Source organism: Caretta caretta, chromosome 8, assembly GCF_965140235.1.
Source record: "Caretta caretta isolate rCarCar2 chromosome 8, rCarCar1.hap1, whole genome shotgun sequence".
Classification (NCBI taxonomy): Eukaryota; Metazoa; Chordata; order Testudines; family Cheloniidae; genus Caretta; species Caretta caretta.
In genome coordinates this window covers 57,143,613-57,165,608 of record NC_134213.1, presented here as the reverse complement: position 1 = coordinate 57,165,608, position 21,996 = coordinate 57,143,613, and the positions used below count along the sequence as shown (strand labels likewise).

The 21,996-nt window shown below is 40.6% G+C and overlaps 1 protein-coding gene across 3 annotated transcripts in view; it reads right to left on the bottom strand.

Moving 5' to 3' along the window:
* HMCN1 (hemicentin 1) overlaps positions 1-21,996 on the bottom strand; it is a 323,571-nt gene that overhangs the window by 30,217 nt on the left and 271,358 nt on the right. For all 3 annotated transcript variants that reach the window (XM_048860591.2, XM_048860590.2, XM_075131536.1), the window contains 18 exons: positions 19,748-19,889; positions 18,528-18,672; positions 17,906-18,033; positions 17,178-17,334; positions 15,568-15,689; positions 15,201-15,365; positions 14,903-15,010; positions 8,795-8,932; positions 8,531-8,665; positions 7,230-7,499; positions 6,645-6,835; positions 5,009-5,222; positions 4,167-4,301; positions 3,775-3,965; positions 2,524-2,605; positions 1,573-1,842; positions 559-729; positions 231-401 (listed from right to left, as the gene is read on the bottom strand). In XM_048860591.2, coding sequence (XP_048716548.2) covers positions 231-401; positions 559-729; positions 1,573-1,842; positions 2,524-2,605; positions 3,775-3,965; positions 4,167-4,301; positions 5,009-5,222; positions 6,645-6,835; positions 7,230-7,499; positions 8,531-8,665; positions 8,795-8,932; positions 14,903-15,010; positions 15,201-15,365; positions 15,568-15,689; positions 17,178-17,334; positions 17,906-18,033; positions 18,528-18,672; positions 19,748-19,889 — 2,935 coding nt within the window. The remainder of the gene's footprint in view (positions 1-230; positions 402-558; positions 730-1,572; positions 1,843-2,523; positions 2,606-3,774; positions 3,966-4,166; positions 4,302-5,008; positions 5,223-6,644; positions 6,836-7,229; positions 7,500-8,530; positions 8,666-8,794; positions 8,933-14,902; positions 15,011-15,200; positions 15,366-15,567; positions 15,690-17,177; positions 17,335-17,905; positions 18,034-18,527; positions 18,673-19,747; positions 19,890-21,996) is intronic.

Here is a 21,996-nt window from a genome sequence, read left to right as displayed (position 1 = left end):
AAAACCTAAATTTTGGATGTAAATTTCAGTAAATTGAAAACCTTTCAATTACTGCAGGCAATTTTTAAATAGATAAACTAGAATATCATTTTTTCCTTTTTTTTCCCCCCTCCCATAAATTATTTCAAAGTGAAGGAGGCAAGTATGTGGGCTTTAGAGAAGAAGAGCTGCCAAATTGAGAAATTGTAAAGATCAGTATCTGCAACTTATAATAAACACACTCTTCTCACCTGGACAAGGCCTGTTGTTACACATGATCGATTCCACAGCGTTGCCATCACATGGTCTTCCGCCATGTTGAGTTGTTGGGTTACTACAAGTTCTGGTTCTGGTCTTGTTACCTTGTCCACAGGTTCTCGAACACTCTTCCCAAGACCCCCACTCTGACCAGTTGCCATCCACTACATAACATCAGAAAAGCATCGTTTTACCAAATATCTTATAGAAAATATCCTCTCCCCAATAAGTCAAAGAATTCCAGACAATAGAAACAATCAAAGGGTGGTGTCATGGAGATCTGTTAAACATACACTGTATGAGTTCATTAAAGAAATCTACCTGCACATGGTTTGTTCCGGCAGCTGCGTATGTCTGTATCACGCCCCTGACAGTGCCTCCCACCATTTGCAGGGAGAGGGTTGTTACACTGACGGATCCTCTTCTGAATACCTTGACCACAAGTTACACTACATGGTCGCCATTCAAACCATTCTGAAAATCCGCCATGCACTGCAGTAGAAAAATTACATGTGAGCATTTATAATATGTGGGTTATACAATCAGGCTCAGGAATATACTTTCTCAGCTGTGTTAAAAGATCTGCTAAATTTTTGCATTTCTAGAAAAAAAGATCAAAATAACCCTGCACAAGTTCAGATGCCACCCTCAGATATCCAGATAGCATCATATTATCATTAGTGAAGAATTCTTCATGCTTTAGTTGAGAAAATACTTCAGTTATTCTGGCATGGTTATAATTTATTCTCCCAGATTAGAGATGAACTCAAGTTGTGGAATGTGCTCTGTAGGCAGCATCTCAGTTCAGGATCATCTCTAACATAGAGTCTTTGGGCATATCTAAACTGCCCTGCAGTTCACACTACAGGGGACTGAAGAGCATTGTGCACCAAAGAGCTGTGGTGTAACTCCCCCGTGCAGACGCTGCGGGTGCAAACCAAAGAGTTCGCATTAACTCTTCAAATAGAACTACATTAATATGAAGTAGGAATCTTTTCATTTGCACTCACAGTGTCCACATGGGGCTGTTACAGCACAGCAATTTGGTTCACACTGCTTTTCACACCCCCAGAGTCCAAACTGTGGGGCAGTGTAGACATGCCTTTGCATATTCCTTCACTCTCAGCTGCCTGTCTTGGGAGCATGCTGAGGATGATGGACAGTTGAGAAAGTGGAATGAAAGTACAAAATTTTGTGAAGAAGAGAGACACTGACAAGTCCCAATAGACTTAACCTGTAAATGTAAGGAATATAAAACCTTGGTCATAGTTATTCTGTTTTAAAGCTGGAATCTCGCAATTTGGTAATCACTAGACAGCACTTTGGTGTATGTACCTTGGACAGTGAATGGCACTCGAACAAGGATTGATCCCATTAGATTTCTAGCCACACATTCATATTCAGAGGTATCTTCTTTCTGTGCTGCAACAATACGCAAGGAGCCATTAGACAAGACAGTCACTCTGTCATTGCTGAGGATAGGATGGCCTTGGCGGGACCACTCAATGGTTGGAGTAGGTTCTCCATTTGCTTGGCAGTTCAGGATTGCTGTGGTACCAGCATCAACCACCATCTCTACTGGTTCAGCTGTAATAACTGGAGGACCTAAGAGAGAGGAGAGACTGTTTTAGCATCACTGCATTCTGCAATAAATGGTTACAAGAGCAGATGACATTTTCTTCATTGCATAGAGGTTTGGTCTGAGAAAAAGCATGAAATCCTACTTCATTAATTTTGTCATTAACTACTATTATACATCTTCAGAGATCCTTGAGAAATACAAGGTCAATGGTGGAAATTAAATATGACCCAGAATATACTAACAATGACAGTGGTATTGTGGTAGCACACACAGGCCTCAAACAGGACTGAGGCCCAATTCTACAAACAACTAGTACCATCAGTAAAGCAAAAACACTTTTCAATTAATTCTCACAATACCTAAATTTGGTAGATATTATTCCCATTCTCTACACAAGGAAACAAAAACAGAGATAAAAGGTCTGATTCTTCTCTGAGTTATAAATAGAGAAGAGATGTTTGAAAATTCTGTCAGTAAAAAAATTATTCTAAAATTCCATCATTATTTGTGAAAGAATTAATTTAAAGCCCAATTCTGCCCTCAAGACTATTCTGCCAAAGACAGAAAGAGCAGTGAGGTGCCCAATTCCCACTTGTGAATTTTGACTATCTCCTCCCAAAACTACAAAGGGACTTGCACACATGTATCCGAAGTCATTTTCTGGCCCCACTCTTGTAGCACTAAATATCTGGTTTGAGTCTTACTCTGAAGCGTTAGTGTCACACTGCGCTCGACCATGCCGGCATCATTTGTAGCTACACATGTATAGTCACCAGCATCTTCATTCTAAAGGACAATAAACAACTAATCATATAAACTATCAACCTACATGGAGTAAGTTAATCTTTTCACAATGCATTTCCTCTCAGTGAGTTTGCTACAGTACAGTATGGCATGCAACAGACCTTAAGGAAGTAGAGGGAAATCAATAACAACTACCAGAAAAGCTTATCATACAAGCTGCCAGTCTTTTAAATTACATCCAAAGTGACTTGAATTAAAAGGTTAACGTGGATGGGAGTTTGTTACAAGCAGGTGAGGATAGAGAGAAAAACGAGAACTGCATCCAAATAGTATCTACATGGAATTCTTTCCAATGTTGCTTATGGCTTATGTCCTTTTGAGAGACTGAGTCTTTTTTTCTGGAACTTATATGGTAGGTTTGAAGTCATCTAAGTCAAAACCATCTGCTTGTTAATATTGTAGATTCCTATATAGTATGGTGCTGGATGTATAAGTATATAAAATAGATTATAAGTCTAGCTATACAAGGAGGACTACAGACTACTATTGTTACTACCCAGTAACTAAAAGTTTTAATAGCAATTTTAACATTTTACTTTTATTAATATTAAGCTAAATCTGGTTTTTTTCTTCAACTATTTACATTTGTAAATTTAGAAGCTTTTTCTAAAACCTTTTATAAGGGCCACGTTTTCAACTGCAGCTTCTAAACCTGAATGTGCAAATCATGAACATGCAATTTGAACATGCATATTAGAAGGTGAGGCACCTAACCAGTTGGAACTTTCAAATGTAGGATTTAAGTGCACAAGCAATTAAACTGGGTGGGTGAAATCCTGGCACCATTATAGCCAATGTCAAAACTCCCACTTACTTCAACAAATCCAGGATTTCATTATCAGATTTTGTATGCCCAAGTTTTGAGGCTGTGTTAAGTCCTATTGAAAATACAGCTCTGCAAGGTTATAGGGGCTGGACAGAACAGATACAACATTCCCTTGCTATGTTAGTGAGGTCACAGTAATTTGAGCAGGATATTTTAGACTGCATTAAAAAAATTACATCTTTTTAAAATGTAGAGTAGCTACCGAATATTTTTTTAATAAAGGCAAATTTATATTCAGTTAAAATATATATCCTCTTGGATACATTTATTTACTTACAATAATTAAATGTAGCATACAAACACATTTTAATGATTAGTGACTCACAACAGTGCCGTAGATGGCAAGAGAACCATTGCTGAGTTGTCGGATCCTGTTGCTAATCTGAATGCCAACTCCTTTTTTGCTCCATTGGATTGTTGGAGGTGGATCTCCTCTGACCTCACAGTTCAATATAGCATTACCACCCAAGGACTCAATCCAGCTAGAATAATAATCCCCTTGGAAGACTGGAGGCTCTGAAAATGATAAAAAGCAAAGCTAAAGCAAGAGAGTCTAAATGAAACTACTGATAGCCATTCTTCGTTTTCATAAGATCTGAAGTTCAACTTGTTACCCCTTTTCCAATTAACCATGGCAGTGATATTGGATACAACTAAAAATGAGGCTGTGTGAAATTGTCACTGATTGTGCCTGATATTGCAGTTATTTACACGTACCTTTGACATACACAAATCCAATAGCCTTTATCGAGCCAACTGTGTTTTCTGCTGTACACACATAGGTACCAGAGTCGTCTTTAGATACTCTTTCAATAACTAGTTCACTGTGTCCATTAGCATTGTCAAGTTTTGCTGTGTGGAGAAGAGATGTCTTTAAAAAATATTGAAGTAGCTCTGGAAAATATCAACAAGTGATACATATTTTACAGGAATAGGTTTAGATTCACAAGGCTGCTTAGCAACATGGCTCAATGGCATGCTTCTATAAAAGAACTTACCATTGCGTTGGACTGATTTTTGAGACACCTTTGATTACAGATCCTATTGTGCCTTTCCCTGTCTGTGTGTATGTTTTAGAGGGCTGAACAAGTCAGCCAAACAGTGTTCCTTGACTGGTCACTCCATTGTGAATGAATTTGCTCTGCTTCTCCTTTCAGACCGTTCATGTTTTGCATTCCACCAACAGTGAAGTTTTAGTCATACAGGTGCTTATGGAAGTCATCTTTTGTGCTTAGATGCTGGAATATTTATTATACCTAATGTGTACATTTTAATATGGGACATGCAGCTTGACACAGCAAGGGGACAGGGTTCCTAAAGCCCTTCTCCAGAGTCCAGGAACAGAGGCAAGTTAATGTTAATTGTAGTTTTGGTATTCTACACTAACAAGTTCCAGATATCACCATTGTCTAGAAAGTTTGTTACCCAGGCCATACTATGTTTTTCCCCTTATGAATTTTATACTGTAATCTCAAACTGACATCACTACACACCAACACCACTTCTGGAAGGGGAAAGAATCTGTATCAGACTGCCAAATAAACACTGGTATCACTCACCAGGGACAATATTGTTGTTAAAAGTCCAAGTTATTTTGGGTAGAGGAGTCCCAGTTGCTTTACAAGTTAACCTGAGTTGTTCTCCTTTATTCAAAGCTATGTCTCCAGGCAGTTCAGTGAAAGCTGGGAGCACGTGGACCATCAGGCTGACAGTGTGTATATCTTCACCAACAGCATTGCTGGCAACACAGGTATAACTGCCAGAATCTTCAGGCTGAAAGGAAAGGGGGAAAAATAGGGGGAGGGACTGGAGTTCAAACATCATCAGTTGTAATGATGGGGGGAAATCTCAAAAAATGTGGAACTTGAGTTCAGTTTGAATTTTAAATTTTGGCAACTCGCTAGTAATATATTGGAAGCTACGATGAGTCAGACTCGTTGGCCTAATTTGATGATTAAATGACACAGAAACCTGAGTGTAGCAAACCCAGCAGATTACCTGAGACTAATACACCACAGATATGGTAAGGACAAGTAAAGTGAAATAGGCTGACTTCCTATTCCAACCTTAAAACTGGCTGGAAGCCAAGCACAGAATAGCTTGGCATCATAAAGAGTGGAGCTGTCCATTTTACTTTCCTTCCAATTGAAGGTAGAATAAAGAGTTCACAATATACAGAAGAGAATCCAAAGAGCTAAGAGGGAAAAGGTAAATGCAACTAGCAGTTGGGCATAGTAATAATTTCAGGAATGGCAAGTAGAGTAGACAAAACCAGCCTTAAATGTGGCACTTCATAACATTAAACTGGACCCCACACTGGCAAAGCTCCCCCTGCCATTAACAGACATGTTCCTTTAAAGGAATGCTTGGAACTACTGCGACTTCTTCTAAGACAAAGGTATATGTTGTGGAAGAGAAGAAAAAAAATGCTGAGCAAGAAAGGAGATGTGAGTGGACTGATCTGGAATTTCCAGATGTTAGCTGACAAGCAGGCTCCTTGGTGAAAATGCCCAAATGGCCAAATCCAAGAGCTTTACATTGCAAGCTTTGCAGAAATTTTTCCACTATTTAATACATTTTAGGGCCAGATCTGAATGGTACTGGGCACCTCTTGCAACATGCTGCTTGCCCATACCTTCCATTGACTCTAGGGAGAGCTGAAGGCGTACAGCACCTCACTGAAGGCATTCAACCCCATCTGCTCATCAGAGGCTTTACAATGGGCTTACATTGCATCATGCTGTACATTTCTTAGGCTGTAAAAATAACATGCAAAACACTAGAAAGGAGGGTGCTGACCTTCTAAACAAAAACAAAAACTATGCTCCACAAAATCCTTCAGTATACTTATTTAATACAGCACTGGACTGTGTTTACAATGTGTATTCTATGCAGTTATGTTCTAAAAATGTTGTGAATTTATCTCCCATGATCAGCACTCTTGGAAACAGTGGTCCTCTGTTTATCCACAGAATAGGTAGCAATTGGGTAGTTTCAGAGCATGATTTCTACAAGTAAGGCTACACTGTGCCTCAACCCTGACCCGTGGGGACTTTGTTTTGACATAAGAGTTACAGGCTCCCCACAGTCTTCTTGTTCATTCATTCCAGACAAATAAAACCTTTCATGCTGCTCAATTTTCATGTGAAAGAAAACACAATATATGACGAGGAGATTCAAATTCATAACACTTACAACAGCATTCTCCAAAATGAGATCTCCGTACTGCATAGCTGTGTATTTTCCTACTGTGTCTTTTAAAGGTATATTGTCTTTCTTCCAGTTTATTGTTGGTGTTGGGATACCATCAGCCACACATGACAGAACAGCCTGGGAATTCTCAATGACTGTGTGCTGCACATCTGAACTTCGGATTTTCGGTGGAACTATGGGGAGATTTAAAAAGAGATTAATTACTGTCTGTAGTTTTCAGCCTTCCATCCAGCCACATACTGGTGTAGGAACATTGGAAATGATACATCAGACCAGACCAATGGGTCATCTAATCATGTCTCCAACAGTGATCAGTATCCAAAGCTCCAGAGAAAGGCGTGGAACCTACATAACAGAAAATTATGTAGAAACATACCCACAGGGGCTGGTTCCTCCTAAAGCTAGCCAGTGAGTGGTTTGTTTATGTCATAAAGAATGAGTTTTATTCTAGCTGGTGTAACTATCTTGAAGACTCTCACTACAACTTTGGCCTCTAACACATCAGTGTAAGAGACTTCCATCATGATAATAGGCCAGCCTATGTCATTCCTTCCTAGTCATACTTACTGTGCACAATGAGTTCCATGCTAGAACTGCTTGATCCTGCCACATTTGCAGCCATGCACGTGTAATGTCCAGTGTCACCAGGCTGTACAAATGCAATTTGCAAAGCCCCAGTGCTGAGAATTCGCTGCCTAAAGGACTCTGTAACCTGCTGTCCTTCTTTGTGCCATATGATCTCAGGCACTGGGTAGCCTTCCACTTCACACTGCAGAGTGGCAGATTTATCCACAGCAACTATGTATTCCTTAGAATGAGGTTTGATAACTGGAGGAACTGAAAGAGAATTAAGTAGTAAAACACATTGTTTGGAAATGTATAAACTTAAACACACACATACACAGATACACACACATGCTTTATATCCTAGCCAGAATAATGTAAAAAACACAGTTTACTCTTCTTCCTAAATAATTTCACCAATCAGCTACAGTTGCAAAACAGCATCCAAATCCAGCTGCAAAGAAATGCAAATATATGACATTCTATTGGTAGCACACTACGTGCCCTGCACTGGTGTAAAGGAAGGTGCAGAGCTATGCCCTTCTGGGCAGGGGCCAAGAACAACCAAAGATCTGGTGCTCATCTGAGTGCAAAGATCATACAATGCACAATCGCGCCCAGGCGTTTTTCACATACTAAAAACTTCAAGTACAATTGACATCACGACTGATACCTCTTAGCAATACCTGTAATGGTGAAGGTCATGAAGTTAATAGGGGTTGTACTTAATGGCGAATTGTGGACCATTACCAGCAGACCTTACAAAAGTATTCTTTTTTGGTAGCAGCTCAAGTGAGTTTGTCATGGAAGTGTGAACCCATCATGAAGCACATGAGAGACAATGTGTTAAAGCCCTATTATTGCACTGCACCATCACATAGTAATGACAATTCATATCCCCGCTATATTTTTGGTTTCCATTGCTCTCCATGTGAGATAAAAAACAATCTTGTTTTTCTTTTTGAGGTGTACCGCTGTCTCTGAAGGTAGAGAAGAAATGTTTGCTGGCTGCTGCAAGGAATCAACTAGTTCTGTTATTTGTTTGCAGGAACTACTTTTACAATCTTAAATGTTTACTAAATAACAAGTCCAAATTATAGAGGAAAAAGCTTAAAACCTCCAGTAGGATCAAATTTTGCTGTGGTGTAAGTGGACATAAGTCCCAGTGCCTTCCGTAGCAGTTAGCTAGGAATGAATTTGGTCCATACACATTGCTCAGAACAGGGATCTCACTAACCATGAATGTGCACAGCTTTCTTGTGTACAATGCAGTCTATAAAACTGGAGTTATGGTGATGACTTACCTTGAACTTTTAGCTTAATCTTCCCTAGGGCAGTACCAGCTGGATTCTGAGCCACACACATGTAAGTGCCAGCATCCTCAACAGCTGTTCTTGCAATCTGTAAACTACCACTGGGGAGAACTGTATAACTATTGCCTAAAACATGCATAAGAAAGGTAGAAAAAACATTTTTATAAATAAGGTCATTAGACCAATATTTTTAAAGAATGAGAACATAAGTTTAAATGCTACAGCAGAATTATTAGCATCATAAAGCTAAGATACCTGTTGTGTTTACATTGATGCCCTCCTTCTGCCACGTTATTATGGGACGAGGTGTACCTGTTGCTTCACATGGTAAAAGAATGGGGTTGTTCAGGATAACATCTAGTGTTCCTGGCTGCATCTGAATAGCTGGTAGCTCTATGAATTGGAATGGCACAGAAAGAGGCAGCTGATTAGAAATGGAAGTTATTTACCCATAACTGGAGATTCTTCAAGATGTGTGATCCCTATCTGTATTCCACACATGGGTATGCATGTGCACCAGTGTTTTGTTTTGTTTTTACACAAGCATTGTCCATTGGCCTGCACTTGTGCTGTAGCTTTCCTCATGCTCCGAACCAAGGGCATAAAGAGTGGTGTGGACTGATGCCTATCCAGTTTCCCATTCTTACTGCAGTCTAAACAATCGGCAGCAGAGAATGGACAGGGGAATACAGATAGGGACCACACATCTCGAAGAACCTCCAGTTACAGTAAGTAATCTCCATTTCTTCTTTGAGTGATGGTCCCTATGTGTATTCCACACATGGAAGATTAACAAGCAGTACTCAAACAGGAGGTGTGCGCGAGGACACAGAAGTGACAGCTGACCCTATTACTGCTGTCCCCATCGCTGTTTCCACAGTGGACAATTGGACCAAAGTGTAATGTCTTGTGCAAGTTTCCTAAGCGCTCCAAGTAGCTACCCTACATATCTCTAGTAAGGGTACATTTCTCAGAGATGCAACCAAAGCATCCTTCCCTCTGGTGGAATAAGCCCTCATCCCTTCCAGGAGTGGGGGGGAGGGGCAGGGGGAATACAAGCTAGTTGGTAAGAAAGGATAATATAACCAGAGCTCCACTTAGAAAGTCTCTGTGCCAATACAGCTTGCCCCTTTGATTGCTCTACTAGGGAAACAAATAGTTTAGCTGTCTTTCTAATGTCCTTTGTTCTTTGTAGATAAAAAGCTAAAGCCCTTTGAATGTCCAGATGCATCCTTCTCTCGTCCTCTGAGGCATGAGGTTTGGGAAAAAATGCTAGTGAATGGATGTGTTGACTCATATGAAATTCGGAACCTACTTTAGGGATGAATCTGAAGTGGGGGCATAACGAGACCTTTCCTTTAGAGAAGGCAGTATATGGCAGGTCCCCCATGTGTCCCCCTTCCCCCAAGCTCACTGACTCAGGTTAACGTTATAGCTGTTGGGAAGGTCACTTTCATGGACAGATCAGCCATCAAGCATGTTGTTAGAGGCTCAAAGGTAGGTTTAATGAGATATGACAGAACAAAACTGAGGTCCCGCGAAGATGTGAACTTCACCAATGGTGGAAAGAATCCAAGAAGCCTCTTCAGAAATCTAGTTGTGACAGGATGAGTGAAGATCATATGCCTCCAAGAGGGGGCATTGGTAACGATGGTTGCCTTGGGAGTTGGAGTGAGGAAAGGGGTCCCCACTCAAAACTTCTCTGGTTTTGTCCACCAGACAAGAGAGTTCAACGCCTTGGATGGAACAGTCACTCTGCCGTTTATATTGCCCTTCTCTGGTGAATACATGGAGAGAAGCCAGGCTTGTAAGCAATGAAGATGAAGCCTGGTGAGTGGTGTCATATGTTTGCATGAGGACACATGGCTAAGGAGAGAAAGGCGTCCTGGGTACGATAGGGACTTGCTGTCTGAGAGTATTCACGGAACCTCTCAAGAGGTAGGTATGCTCTCGCTCTGGTCGTATCCAGCGTTGCCTCTGGAAAGTTTATGTGCCTCATTGGGATCAACATGGATTTTTCATGGTTGACACAAACACCAAGGGAAGCCAGAAGGGTAAGGTGCCTACCAGACTTCTTCTTAGGAGTTGCCTATCAGAAGCCAGTCATCGAGGTATGGGAAGACTGTAAATCCCACTCTTCTCATCCAATCTGCCATCACTGAAAAAAATATTTGTAAAGACCCTGGGTGCTGTGGCCAATTTAAGAAGAGGACTCTGAATTGGTAATGGTCTTGACCAAAAGAGGAACCTGAGGAACCTCTTGCGGGCTGGGTGAACGTCTTTGTGAAAGTATGCATCTTTCATGTTGAGAGCCATGAACCATGTGCCCTCCTATAAAGAGGGAATTATTGACACAAAGGAGCTCATGTGGAATTTTAGTTTTCAGATGATCATGTTCAGCTGTTGCAGAACAGTTACAGAAAGGTAACCAACCATTTATTTTTCTTCTACGGATTCCACATGTCCATTCCATTGTAGATGACTCACAAGCAGTTTGAACTGGTACTGGGCTTGGAGTGTACTTGAACAAGGATTGAAGAACAACTTGTCTGAATCTGGCATGGTTGGTTGGTCCTTTACTCCACCTGAAATGGTGACAAAAAGTTGAGACAAAAATCTGAATGGTGTAATCCAGACTGTGTAAAAAGCCAAAGCTCTTCTAACAGCTAGAGTATGAAATTTTTCCTTCTCATTACTCATATAGGGTTTGGGAAAGAATATTCATAGATAAATCTCTTGATTTAAATTCACATACCACTTTAGACAGGAATTTAGGGTGAGGCTGACGGAAAATCTTCTCCCTAAAGGAAGTTGCAATAGGGAGGCTCTGATACCAAAGCTCATAGCTCTCCCACTCTTCTGGCAGAGGTTATGGCAACCAGGAAAACTACTTTAATTAATATGAACAGGGAAGAAGTCACTAATGACTCAAAGTGGGGGGTCCATCAACTTTGCTAGTACTAAATTTAAGTTCCACTGCAGAACCAGATTATGGTTCTGAGCGTATAATCTAAGCAAATCTTTTAGAAACCTGATGGACACAGGGTTTGAAAAAAATGACCAGATATCCATAGCTGCCAAATGGACTCTAATAGAACTAAGAGCCAATCCCTGTTGCTTTAGAAACAAAAGATAATCCAAGATACGGCTAATCAGAGTTTGAGATGAAGGAATGCCTCTCAGTGTGAACCAGACAGAGAATCTCTTCCATTTAGCAAGGTAAGTAGACCTACTGAAAGTAGGACTTCCTGTACCCCCTTAAAGCAAACTTCAGCAATGAAGCATCCACATAGTCAGGTGGAGAGCCTGAAGGTTGGGATGAAGAAGGTGGCTGTTGTCCTGGGAGATAAGGTTCACCTCTCTCAGGAGAAACAGCAGAAGTCTGACCAATAGTGCTAATAGGGTAAAAAAAAAAAAAAACAGTGTTGACAGAGCCATGCAGGGGCTATCAGAATAAGGTGAGCAGAATCTTGCTTAACTTTGGATAACACTTTGGGCAGGAGAGGAATGGGAGTTAAGGCATACAATAGGGCATGAGTCCAGTACCGAACCTGGTACCCAACTGGGCACCAGTAACCCCACACTAAAAAGAGGGTATTGTAAAACACATCTATAACTAATTAATACTAAACTAACACTACAAGGTACTATACACACGAAAGGATATGAAAAAAAACAAGCATTGCAGGTCCAACAAACAACCGTCACTGGTGATAGGAAGGAACAGAAGAGGGGGCAGTGCAGCCCTTTATGTCTGCGTGGAATGGTGTGAGGCATCAGAGGGTGCTCAGGCTACCCCAACAGGTACTGCTCAGGAAAAATTTCCAACAACTGTGCACGAGGCGTGCACATACACTTACAGTGGAACGGACGTGTGCAATCACTCAAAGAACAAAAACTGTCACCCTTGGGCGGAACAAATTAACGCTTCTCAGCCCTCTTAGGGGTGGGAGGAACAGAAGCAGGAATGTGCCAAACTACCTTTGCTGGACGCACAATGGCCTTGCTGATGGAGAGGGCCACTTGACAGGCTGCAGCATGTCCGGTAACCTGTGCTGAGGATCCTGGACTTCTTTAAGGTGAATCTGTAGCTCTGCTGACCCCCCCTGGGCATGAGCTCTTGCTATTGTTTAAAGTCTTGCAGTGGAGATAGAGTAACTTCCTCATCTGGTGAAGACAACAAGATTGCTTCCGGAATCAGCAAATCCAGCTCATCTTCCTCCTCCAAATACTCTGATGGGGCTGGTTGTGCGTAGTGATGGCAAATAGGGCTTATGCACTGATCCTGGGAGTCTAGGGTAGAGAGCTCACAGCCCCCCAATATTGCCAACAGATGGATCAACTGGCACAGGAGGACCCCATGGCCTAGGGTACAACCTACCTCTTCATGAATTGTGTCTGGTTGGAGGCCGGAAGTCTAATCTTCAAGGACTTCTGTCTGGTGCCACAAAGAGTCCTGTGGCGCCTCTGACTCATCCGAAGAGAAAGCCAGATCCTGCACTACTGGCAGAGCCTACGGTTCTGTAGGTTGCGCCTCGAGGCTGGCAGGTGGGATAGGAGAATGATGCTGCATCCTTGGGCTAGTCTTTTCCTCTGGTATAATGTCCTGGAATAAAGTCTGTCCCAACAGAGAGGTTAATGCAGATAGGGAAGAGAAAAGATGTCCTCCAGGGTGACTTAGGTCTCAGACTGCCCTGGGGTAAAAGGAGAGTCCATGGGTGGAGGTGGAGCTTTCTTGGTCACCATGATACTTGGCGCCCTCTGGGGCTGTGTCACTACCAGTACTGCATTGGCTCTAGAAGTGGATGGGAGCACCAGGAGCTGTTTATCCTGAGTCTTCACCATCAGAGCCAATGTTGTAACCATCAGAGCCATACCCCTGCTCACCTCCTTCTCCTGCTGAGAAGAAATACTCGGGCCTAAGTCCTTAGTGCCCATGTGTGCTGGCTCTTCCAATTTTGACATGCTCAGGGAGGGATCCTCTCTCTTCAGGGCAGTTTTAGACAAAGATGACTCATCCCTACATCTATGAGAGTGCCCCTTACTTTCATGTGAAGCTTCCTCCTTAGGCTTAGCCTCCGTCCCCCAGCTCATGCTTGGAGGGGTGCTGCCTGCTTGTTGAGACTGATATACAAGGGGCTGTCCTCAGTCCAGAACTGATTGAGTTCTCATTACCGTCTCCATCATATATTTTCTAAGTCTCAGTTCCCAGCCCTCATGAATTCTGGGGGAAAAGGCGCGTCAGATGCTGCACTTGGCAGAGATGTGAGCCTCACCCAGGCAATAGAGGCAGAATTGATGTTTGTTGCTCACAGAAAAGGAGAAAGGACAGGAAACACAGTTTTTGCACCCAGGATGCTGGGCACAATCCCAGACTCCTTGGGGGGAAAAAATTCGGTGTGGGGAATAGAAGGGGGGAAACCTATGTTAGGCTACACTATAAAAATGACAAAACTGCTAAAAACTAAATATACAATATCTTTAGAGCAATGGTGCAGTAGAAAGGAAATGAGAACACCCAAGATTCCAACTCAAACCAGGTGGTGCTAAGAAGGAACTGGACAGGTGTCAACCTACCCTTTTTATGCCCTCAGTTCAGCACTCAAGAAGAGCCAGGGCACATGCGTGGGCAAATGGCTCTGCTTGTAAAAAAAAAATTCCAGACTCAGGTCCAGCTGCACTTGCATACTTATGTGTGGAATACACATAGTGTATATTGAAGAAGTTGTAATATTTTTATGACTGGAAAATAAAATGAAGACAAACTGCACAATGTGAGAGGCTAAGAACATTTAACTATTGAGGGCTGGATTCTGTTATCCTTTTGATGAGCCCAGTAGGACTACTCTTGCATAATATGGAACTACTCAGCATATGGATTATAGAATTTAGCCCTGCATATTTAGTTCACCCAATTAATCTACTTTAATTAAACAAAACAATAAAACAGAAAAAGCCCTAACAGAAAAAATCAAAGCAGGTCATACTTGTGGCCAAATCATAATATCCTAGGCATTAGAGTTGGAAAAAGCTATCAGATCATTTAGTTCACGCCTTTGTCAATGTATGTTTGCTTTCTACATTGTATTCTGAGTGCTCAATCAGTCTAAATTAAAATAGCCCTCGCTTTGTGGCTTCCACCAAATACAAATATATTGACACAAGGCCAAATTTTCACACACTTACTTACGTTGAATGGTATCTTACTCCATAAGTAGCCAGTATCTCTATGAAACTACTCACATAAGTAAGACTAGCACAATGTGGTCTTACCATTATTCTGTATTATTATTCTAACATTTTCTTTTCAAAACCAACTAACGCTCTTTATAAAACATGTTTCTGTTCAAGTTCCCACCTCACCCTGAACGTGAAGAGTAACATGTCTGTGTGCAGTGCCAGCAGCATTCTGGGCCACACAGGTATACCTTCCTGCATGGTCTAACTGTGCAGCAGTTATTTCAATCGTTCCTAGAGCAGAAAAAAAGAGAATTCATTATACAGTATTGTAGTATATTATAACTATCTTACATTCAAAGAAAACAGAGAAATCATAATACCGTTTAAGAACCCTACATTTTTATTCTAAAATATTTACAATGAAAATAGTAATGCACCTTTTTCTAGCGTTTTCTGCATCTACTCAAGTCATGCATAATACCTGAAGACAGAATCCTGTAGCCATCTCCTCTGGGAAGGAGTTGTATCCCATTTTTGGTCCAGTGGATTGAGGGGACAGGAACACCTGAAGCAGTGCAGGAAATTACTGCTGGAGACAGTTTTGTTACCAGAAGATCGGTAGCTTCATCTGCTATGGATGGGGGCACTAAAGCAAGGAGAACAGTATTAGGATTATCGACCATTCTCATTTCATATAGATGTTTGCATATAGCGATGTCCTCTTTCTTAACAAGAGTAAAAAGCTCAATAGTATAAGCATCAAAATTACAATTCTCATTTAAAGAAAGCATTGTCCCGATGAAATTTTTATTTTCATAATACATGTGCATACACAATGTCTGCTTTACCTTGTACAGTGAAATCAATTGTTCTTTGATCCTCTCCTGCATCATTTGACACAGTGCATGCATAGACTGCAGTGTCATCCACAGTGGGAGAAATGATAACTAGGGAACCTGAAGACAAAAGCCTGGAACGGAGCAATTAGAAGATATTGAAACATCTTTTCACTCAGCACGTCGTCAGTCCATTGAATTCATTGCCACAAGGAGGTCAGATTTTAATATTGTTGCTGGATTTTAAAAATGGCTGCACTATTTTATATCCCATAATGCAACTGAAGATCAATATTCATACTGCAGCCGCATGGACTAAAGATTTGACTGAACGCAGGACCTTCTGTTCTAAAAGCACAGACTTGTAAATATGAACTAAAAGGCAATCTGTTAGCTGTAGAATTGTTTAAGGTTTATAGAAGACTCTGTGAGACAAGCCAACAGAGGATTATATAATTACAGACATGAAAACAAGTCTGGGATTTCACAATAGAAGACAATGGTACAGAGCCACAACGTCACTACAGTAATATTAATGGTAACATTAATTACTTGCAAATGGCAATTGTAAACATTTAATGGAAGTTAGTCAATTCTCACATTTCAGAGCATAAGCTAAGCACTATAAGGGTCAGGAAAGATTTCCCACCTACACAGAAAAACAAGAACACACACAGAGTTGGAGCTCTTTACATGTGGATCTCGCAGCTCTGGCATGGAATGGGAGTCAACTCTGGGCCCCCAAACCCATTCCCAGTATCCCATTAAGAGCTCTCTGTGGGAGTGGAATCTGGGCCACTATGGGGAGCCAATGTTTGGTGTTGTCAGGGCCAATAGAAAGCAGAATGTCTCTCCCACCAATCCCAAGGAGCCATTACCTTTCCCATAGGTCAGCCCTGGCCAGAGAGATTCCCTTGCAGCCTGGCTTCAGTGGAGGGTAGAGATCTGAGACACTGGGGTTCCACACTAATAAAATCCACAGGGTTTGAAGGAGGAACCTACCACTCTTTCAGCCGGGGGCAAACCCTATACCATTCCAGGGGATCCTTGGGAATTTTTCTCACCCTTGGCCATTCCTTGTGCATCATGGTGGGAGTGGCCCATCTGGCCAAACAGCTGCAAACTGAGAACTAATTATTGCTGTTCTGAGCAGCAATAGTTTGCACTTAGCAAAAGTTAGTACCTCACTCTGGCAAAATCTAAATGTTTCCAGGGTCTACAGGAGCCATATACAAATGGGATGTATGAGTGTTTCTCTCCAGTTTTCTCAGTGTTTCCACCAACCAGGAACAGAAATACCACAAAAAGAGCATATCTTACATTATTTTGACCTCTTCAGTGGATCTCAGAGGTGAGTGAAAAACATGAAGTCAAATGCAAATAGACACACATTGTTAAGATACAAGGCAAAGAGTAGAACTTTACTACTAAACATGTGTAAAGTTTTATTTAAACCAGTTCATCAGTAAACCAGTTCAGTAATACTAATAGTTATGCAATGAAGTTTTTCTATTGGTTTAAAAGCAAGTTTTAAATTAAATTAAAATAAGCCAAATCAATCTCTGAATAGATTTGCTCCAGAGATGAATTTAGCCCACAACAAAGATTAGAGCATTTCTCACCTGTATGTATTATGATTCTGATCAACATTAAGGACATGCCCATTCTTCTTCCAACTTATTGCTGGCCTGGGGATTCCAGTGGTCTCGCAGGGGAGGGTGGTTTGGACATTTACAATAACTGTAATATTGGTGGGTCCAGGAGCGATAGATGGAGGAACTAAAGAATATATGAAGCCCAGGTAATTTTAAGAGAATGTATATTTTTTCAAGCTGAACTATTTGAAACTATCCTTTTCTGTAGCACGGATCATTTGACATTTATAAATTTGCCAAAAAAATGCAGAAGGGAATGTTTCTCAGTTCTGTTATATCCTGTTGATGTACACACACCAGTTAACAAAGAACAACTGTTTTTTCTGTTCACAAATATTTAGGCAGTGTTCATAACACCCAGAATTTCTAAGGGCTTACAAAAAACAAACAAACAAAACTAGACAGAATCCTTAAACAAAATTCCAGATGCGAATAATCCTGAATTTTGGGGACATCTATATTCTGTGCATGGATCTGACTTTCATTGACCCCTTTCTCTATAATGGCCTGAACCAGTGTCTCAAATTCAAATAGCCCAATGCCTGAGTACTTGAAAAGCAGGCTCAAGAGTTGCTTTTCTGCAGTTCCAGTCCATTACTAATAAAGATAGATTTCAAGATTCAGAAACAATCAAGGAATCCAATGTATCCAGTTTTTGTAGAACATGTGTGTTTATCTGAAAAAGAAATATTTACCCTGGATCTGTAGATCAATTCGCTTGCGTTCAGTACCAGCTGCATTGGTTGCCATACACAAATATCGTCCAGTGTCGGTAACGTGTGCTGTGTGAATGTACAGGGACCCATCCTCTAACACTGAATATCTAAAACAAAGTCATAGGCATTAATTTAATTTTTCATGGCAGGAACTGTGGCTAAGTGTTGTGAGGAAAGAGAAACAGAAAAACACAGGGGACACAAGGGTAGGCAAAACATGTAGCACCTTAATTTGGCCATATATAATTTTCCTTTTTGAACATACTACACTCGTTCTGCCTTGAGTCTGCCTTTCAGCACATCTGATATACCCCTTACTCAGTAATTATGAAAATGGACTCCTACAATGACTTTCAAATGGAAATACATCAGCTTTGTGTATGTTAAGAAAGAGGTGATTTTTATTATCACTCATTTAAACTGAGAAAATCCAGGTGATGAATGAATACACACTGAATGAATGAATACTAACATTAATACTGAGTTTGTGAATGTAAAACTAATGCAAATAAAATCCCAAAAGATTTCACTCCAAGTCTTCTATTACAAATACATTGTTAAAAATTTTCTACAGATTGTTATTCTGACCATTAGATGCTACCTGGCATTGTTTCCAGCAAAAATAGCCCCATCCTTTCTCCATGTAATTCTTGGGGTTGGTATTCCTTCTGCAACACACTCCAGAACAGCAGACTTATTTATATTCACAACAACTGTCTGAGGACCACCTTTGATTGTAGGAGCAACTGTATAAGAAAGAATTCCTCATGATATTAGAGAGAGAGCACTTTATTTTGAACTGTTTTAAATTAGACCCATGGGAATGTATGCTATGACAAAGGAATTGTGCCCCCATGAGTGTACCAACAAGCTTCTTTAAATTTGATATAATACATGAAAGCTGGTATGCTGTAATGGAAAATTTAAAGAAAAACTTCTTATCTTTTACAAATTAAAAAGATAGTAGATTTTTGTGCCACCTACTAATGGTCTGGAATTGTTAGAATGAGCACATGGCATGGTCTTAGCACAGGGGAATGGACAAGATGACCTCTTGAGATCCCTTCCAGCCCCACATTTCTAAAATTCTAAAATTCTTTGATACCTTTTAAAAATGAGGAAATTAAGTACGACATTAAGACTATCTATCCCAGACTATGTTTTATTACCCGCAAACCATTCATTTGAACTGAATCTAGGATTTTGACCCTGGCATGAGAGATTGAAATTAGGGTTTAACCCTCCCCCAGTAGCTGTATCTCAAAATTAATATCTGTTCCTTTGCAGATTGCAGCGTCTTGTAGTAGTATGGCCCTGTCTTAATAACAGAAAAACCCACCCTGGGCCTTATTAACTATCTTAATGGAAAATTTACATGTGGCCAGGAAGGTCCTACGCTTAGCCTCTCTTCAGAGCTGTTCATTCATTTTGTTCCATGCATCAACCAGAAAAATATGCTATGAAGCAATTCAGGCATCACCCTGCTCAATAGAAACCAAATGCCTCATCTCTGCCAAGCACCTCATCCTAGACCTACAATGGCATTAGGCTCCTAACTGCCAGTGATTTCAGTGGAATACCTTTGTGGATATGGGCTCTAATGTGACTTTTATAACACAAATGCACATGGGGGCAGAATGAAAGTTTCCTGGGCCATCTTAAAACATTCTTTAAAGTATTCTTTGGATTGATATATTAACAAAATTACTGTACTTATGCTTACTGGTTGTGAGGAGTCCAGTAAACATATTCCGTCTTTTCCAACTCTCGGAAATACTGTGCAAAGATTATAATAGTTAAGAATTAAACCATATTCTTTACCATTTACAGTCAGCACAAACTCTCTGGTAGTTTTTCCTGCTATGTTACTTGCCACACAGGTATAGCTTGCTGTATCACCTAGGTCAGCATTATTGATCTGCAGATATCGGCCACCGGATAGGATGCGGACTCGAGGAGTCACCTAAGGAAAGTTCAACAAGTAGAACTAATTTTATCATGGTTTTCCATTGTACTGAAAATTCATGTTGCAAAGTAATAGGAGTCATGATAGAGTGGCCATAAGAACACAATGGGTCAAATTCATCGATGGCTTAACTTCATTTGTATTGGTGAAGTTACAAGGATAAATAAGGGAGACAAGGTGGGTGAGGTAATATCTTTTATTGAGCCAACTTCTGTTGGTGAGAGAGACAAGCTTTGGAGCAGTTTCCTAGACCTGAAGAAAGCTGTGTGTAAACTCAGAAACTTGTCTCTCGCACCAACAAAAAGTTGATCCAATAGAAGATATTGCCTCACCTTGTCTCTCTAATATCCTGGGACTGACACAGCTACAACAACACTGCATGCAACGAGAAATAAGGCTCTGTTACATTTCTTAGAAAATTTGGTTGAGTTTTAAAATATTGATGCCAATTTATAATCTCAATCATGAATTCATTACTCAGGAATTTTGCCTGAATAGGGGATTAGAATTTCTGACCAAAACAAATTAATTATAAATGTTTTTTGGTTTTCATGTAAGATGGCAGTTTGACGGCACGAACTGAAATGCATTCTTTATCCACACCCAGGCATATCACTGATAGAAGAAATAAAAGCTTTCCCACACTGCTCTTTCAATGTGCCACAGCCTTGACCTAAAGGAATCATTTCCATTATGCAACAGATTAGCCTCTCCACTGAGACTACCTGCAAGGATGCCAGAGGTGGTATGGATCCCTGTCTGTTTGGCACTGCACTGAGTGTGAACAGATTGAGCCAAAACAGCCATTAGATGTGAACTGTTTTTGGTCACTACCAGTCTGGACAAGATTTGTACTGGTGTACTAAAATACTGCCAACTCCAAGTGTTCAAAGCCATGAGGCAGGGCCCACACCATCCTGAGACTGGCTTAAAAATCATGATGGGTTCTTTTAATACTAAATTTGGTGTTGTTTAACTTCTCTTATGGTTTATGAACCTTTAGGCCTCCTATTCTGCAACTCCTTCTCTGCAGGTAGACTCCAGGCTAGTTTAGAGCCCCGCTGAAGTCAATAGGTCCTCCCATAGTCACAGAGGTCCACCCATGCAGAACAGATTGCAGCACTGGGGCCCTAGAAGTGAAATAAGCCACTTCTCATTGCCAAGCCCTTGGGCAGATGCTACTTAAAACGCCTCATATTTGTAATAACTGGTATTTTTTGTATATTTTTATTTATTCCTCTTACATATTTCAGCACAATTGCTATGACCTTAGAAGCATATAATGCAGCTGAGAGAAATTAATTCACTGTCATTGCTACTAAGTAGTTTTAAATATAGTACCCCATATATATGACAAAACAAAGGCAAGAAATTATAGTTTAGTCCCCAAACTGTACTTTAATTATAATCCTTGTGATAATGAAAACTCCACTGGGTCCTGTCTTTAAAAAACAAAATCCATTTGTTTTTTAGGGCCTGATCCAAAGCCCAATTAAGTCAATGGAAAGACTCCCACAGACTTCAACGGGCTTTGAAACAAGCCTCTCTAATGTATCTATTAGTTAATACTCTTAGGGCCTGATCCTACATTCCTTGTGAACCCAAGTATCCCAATCAAACCATTCCTAGAAGTATAGTAATGTCAGATACACCTCTTGTTCTGCTGTCAAAGATGATAATGGTGCATAAACATACCATTAAACAAACACAGGATTTAAGATTTGACTGTTAGAGACAGAACAGAAGAGAAGATTGAAGATTGCCCAATGGAAGAAGACAAAACTAGTAGGGAAGGAAGGAAGTTTCATTTAAAAGCTCATAAGATGGTGTAACTAAAAACGATGATTTTCAGTTAAAATAATCCTGAACTACTACCATCCAAAAATTGGTATTTTCCAAAAACTTCCCTCTCCTCATTGTGAAACTGTCCACTTTTCCCAAGGTAAAGCAGGATTACTCTTTCCACTCCTGGGTGTACCTCCCTCTGTTTCTTAAATATTAGTGGATTACATTTCTCCCTTGAGGTCAGGAAAGAATTTGGCTAATTATGTACACAACTTGAACATCTCATTTTTCCTTATTAGGCAAAAGTGATCTGTCTCCA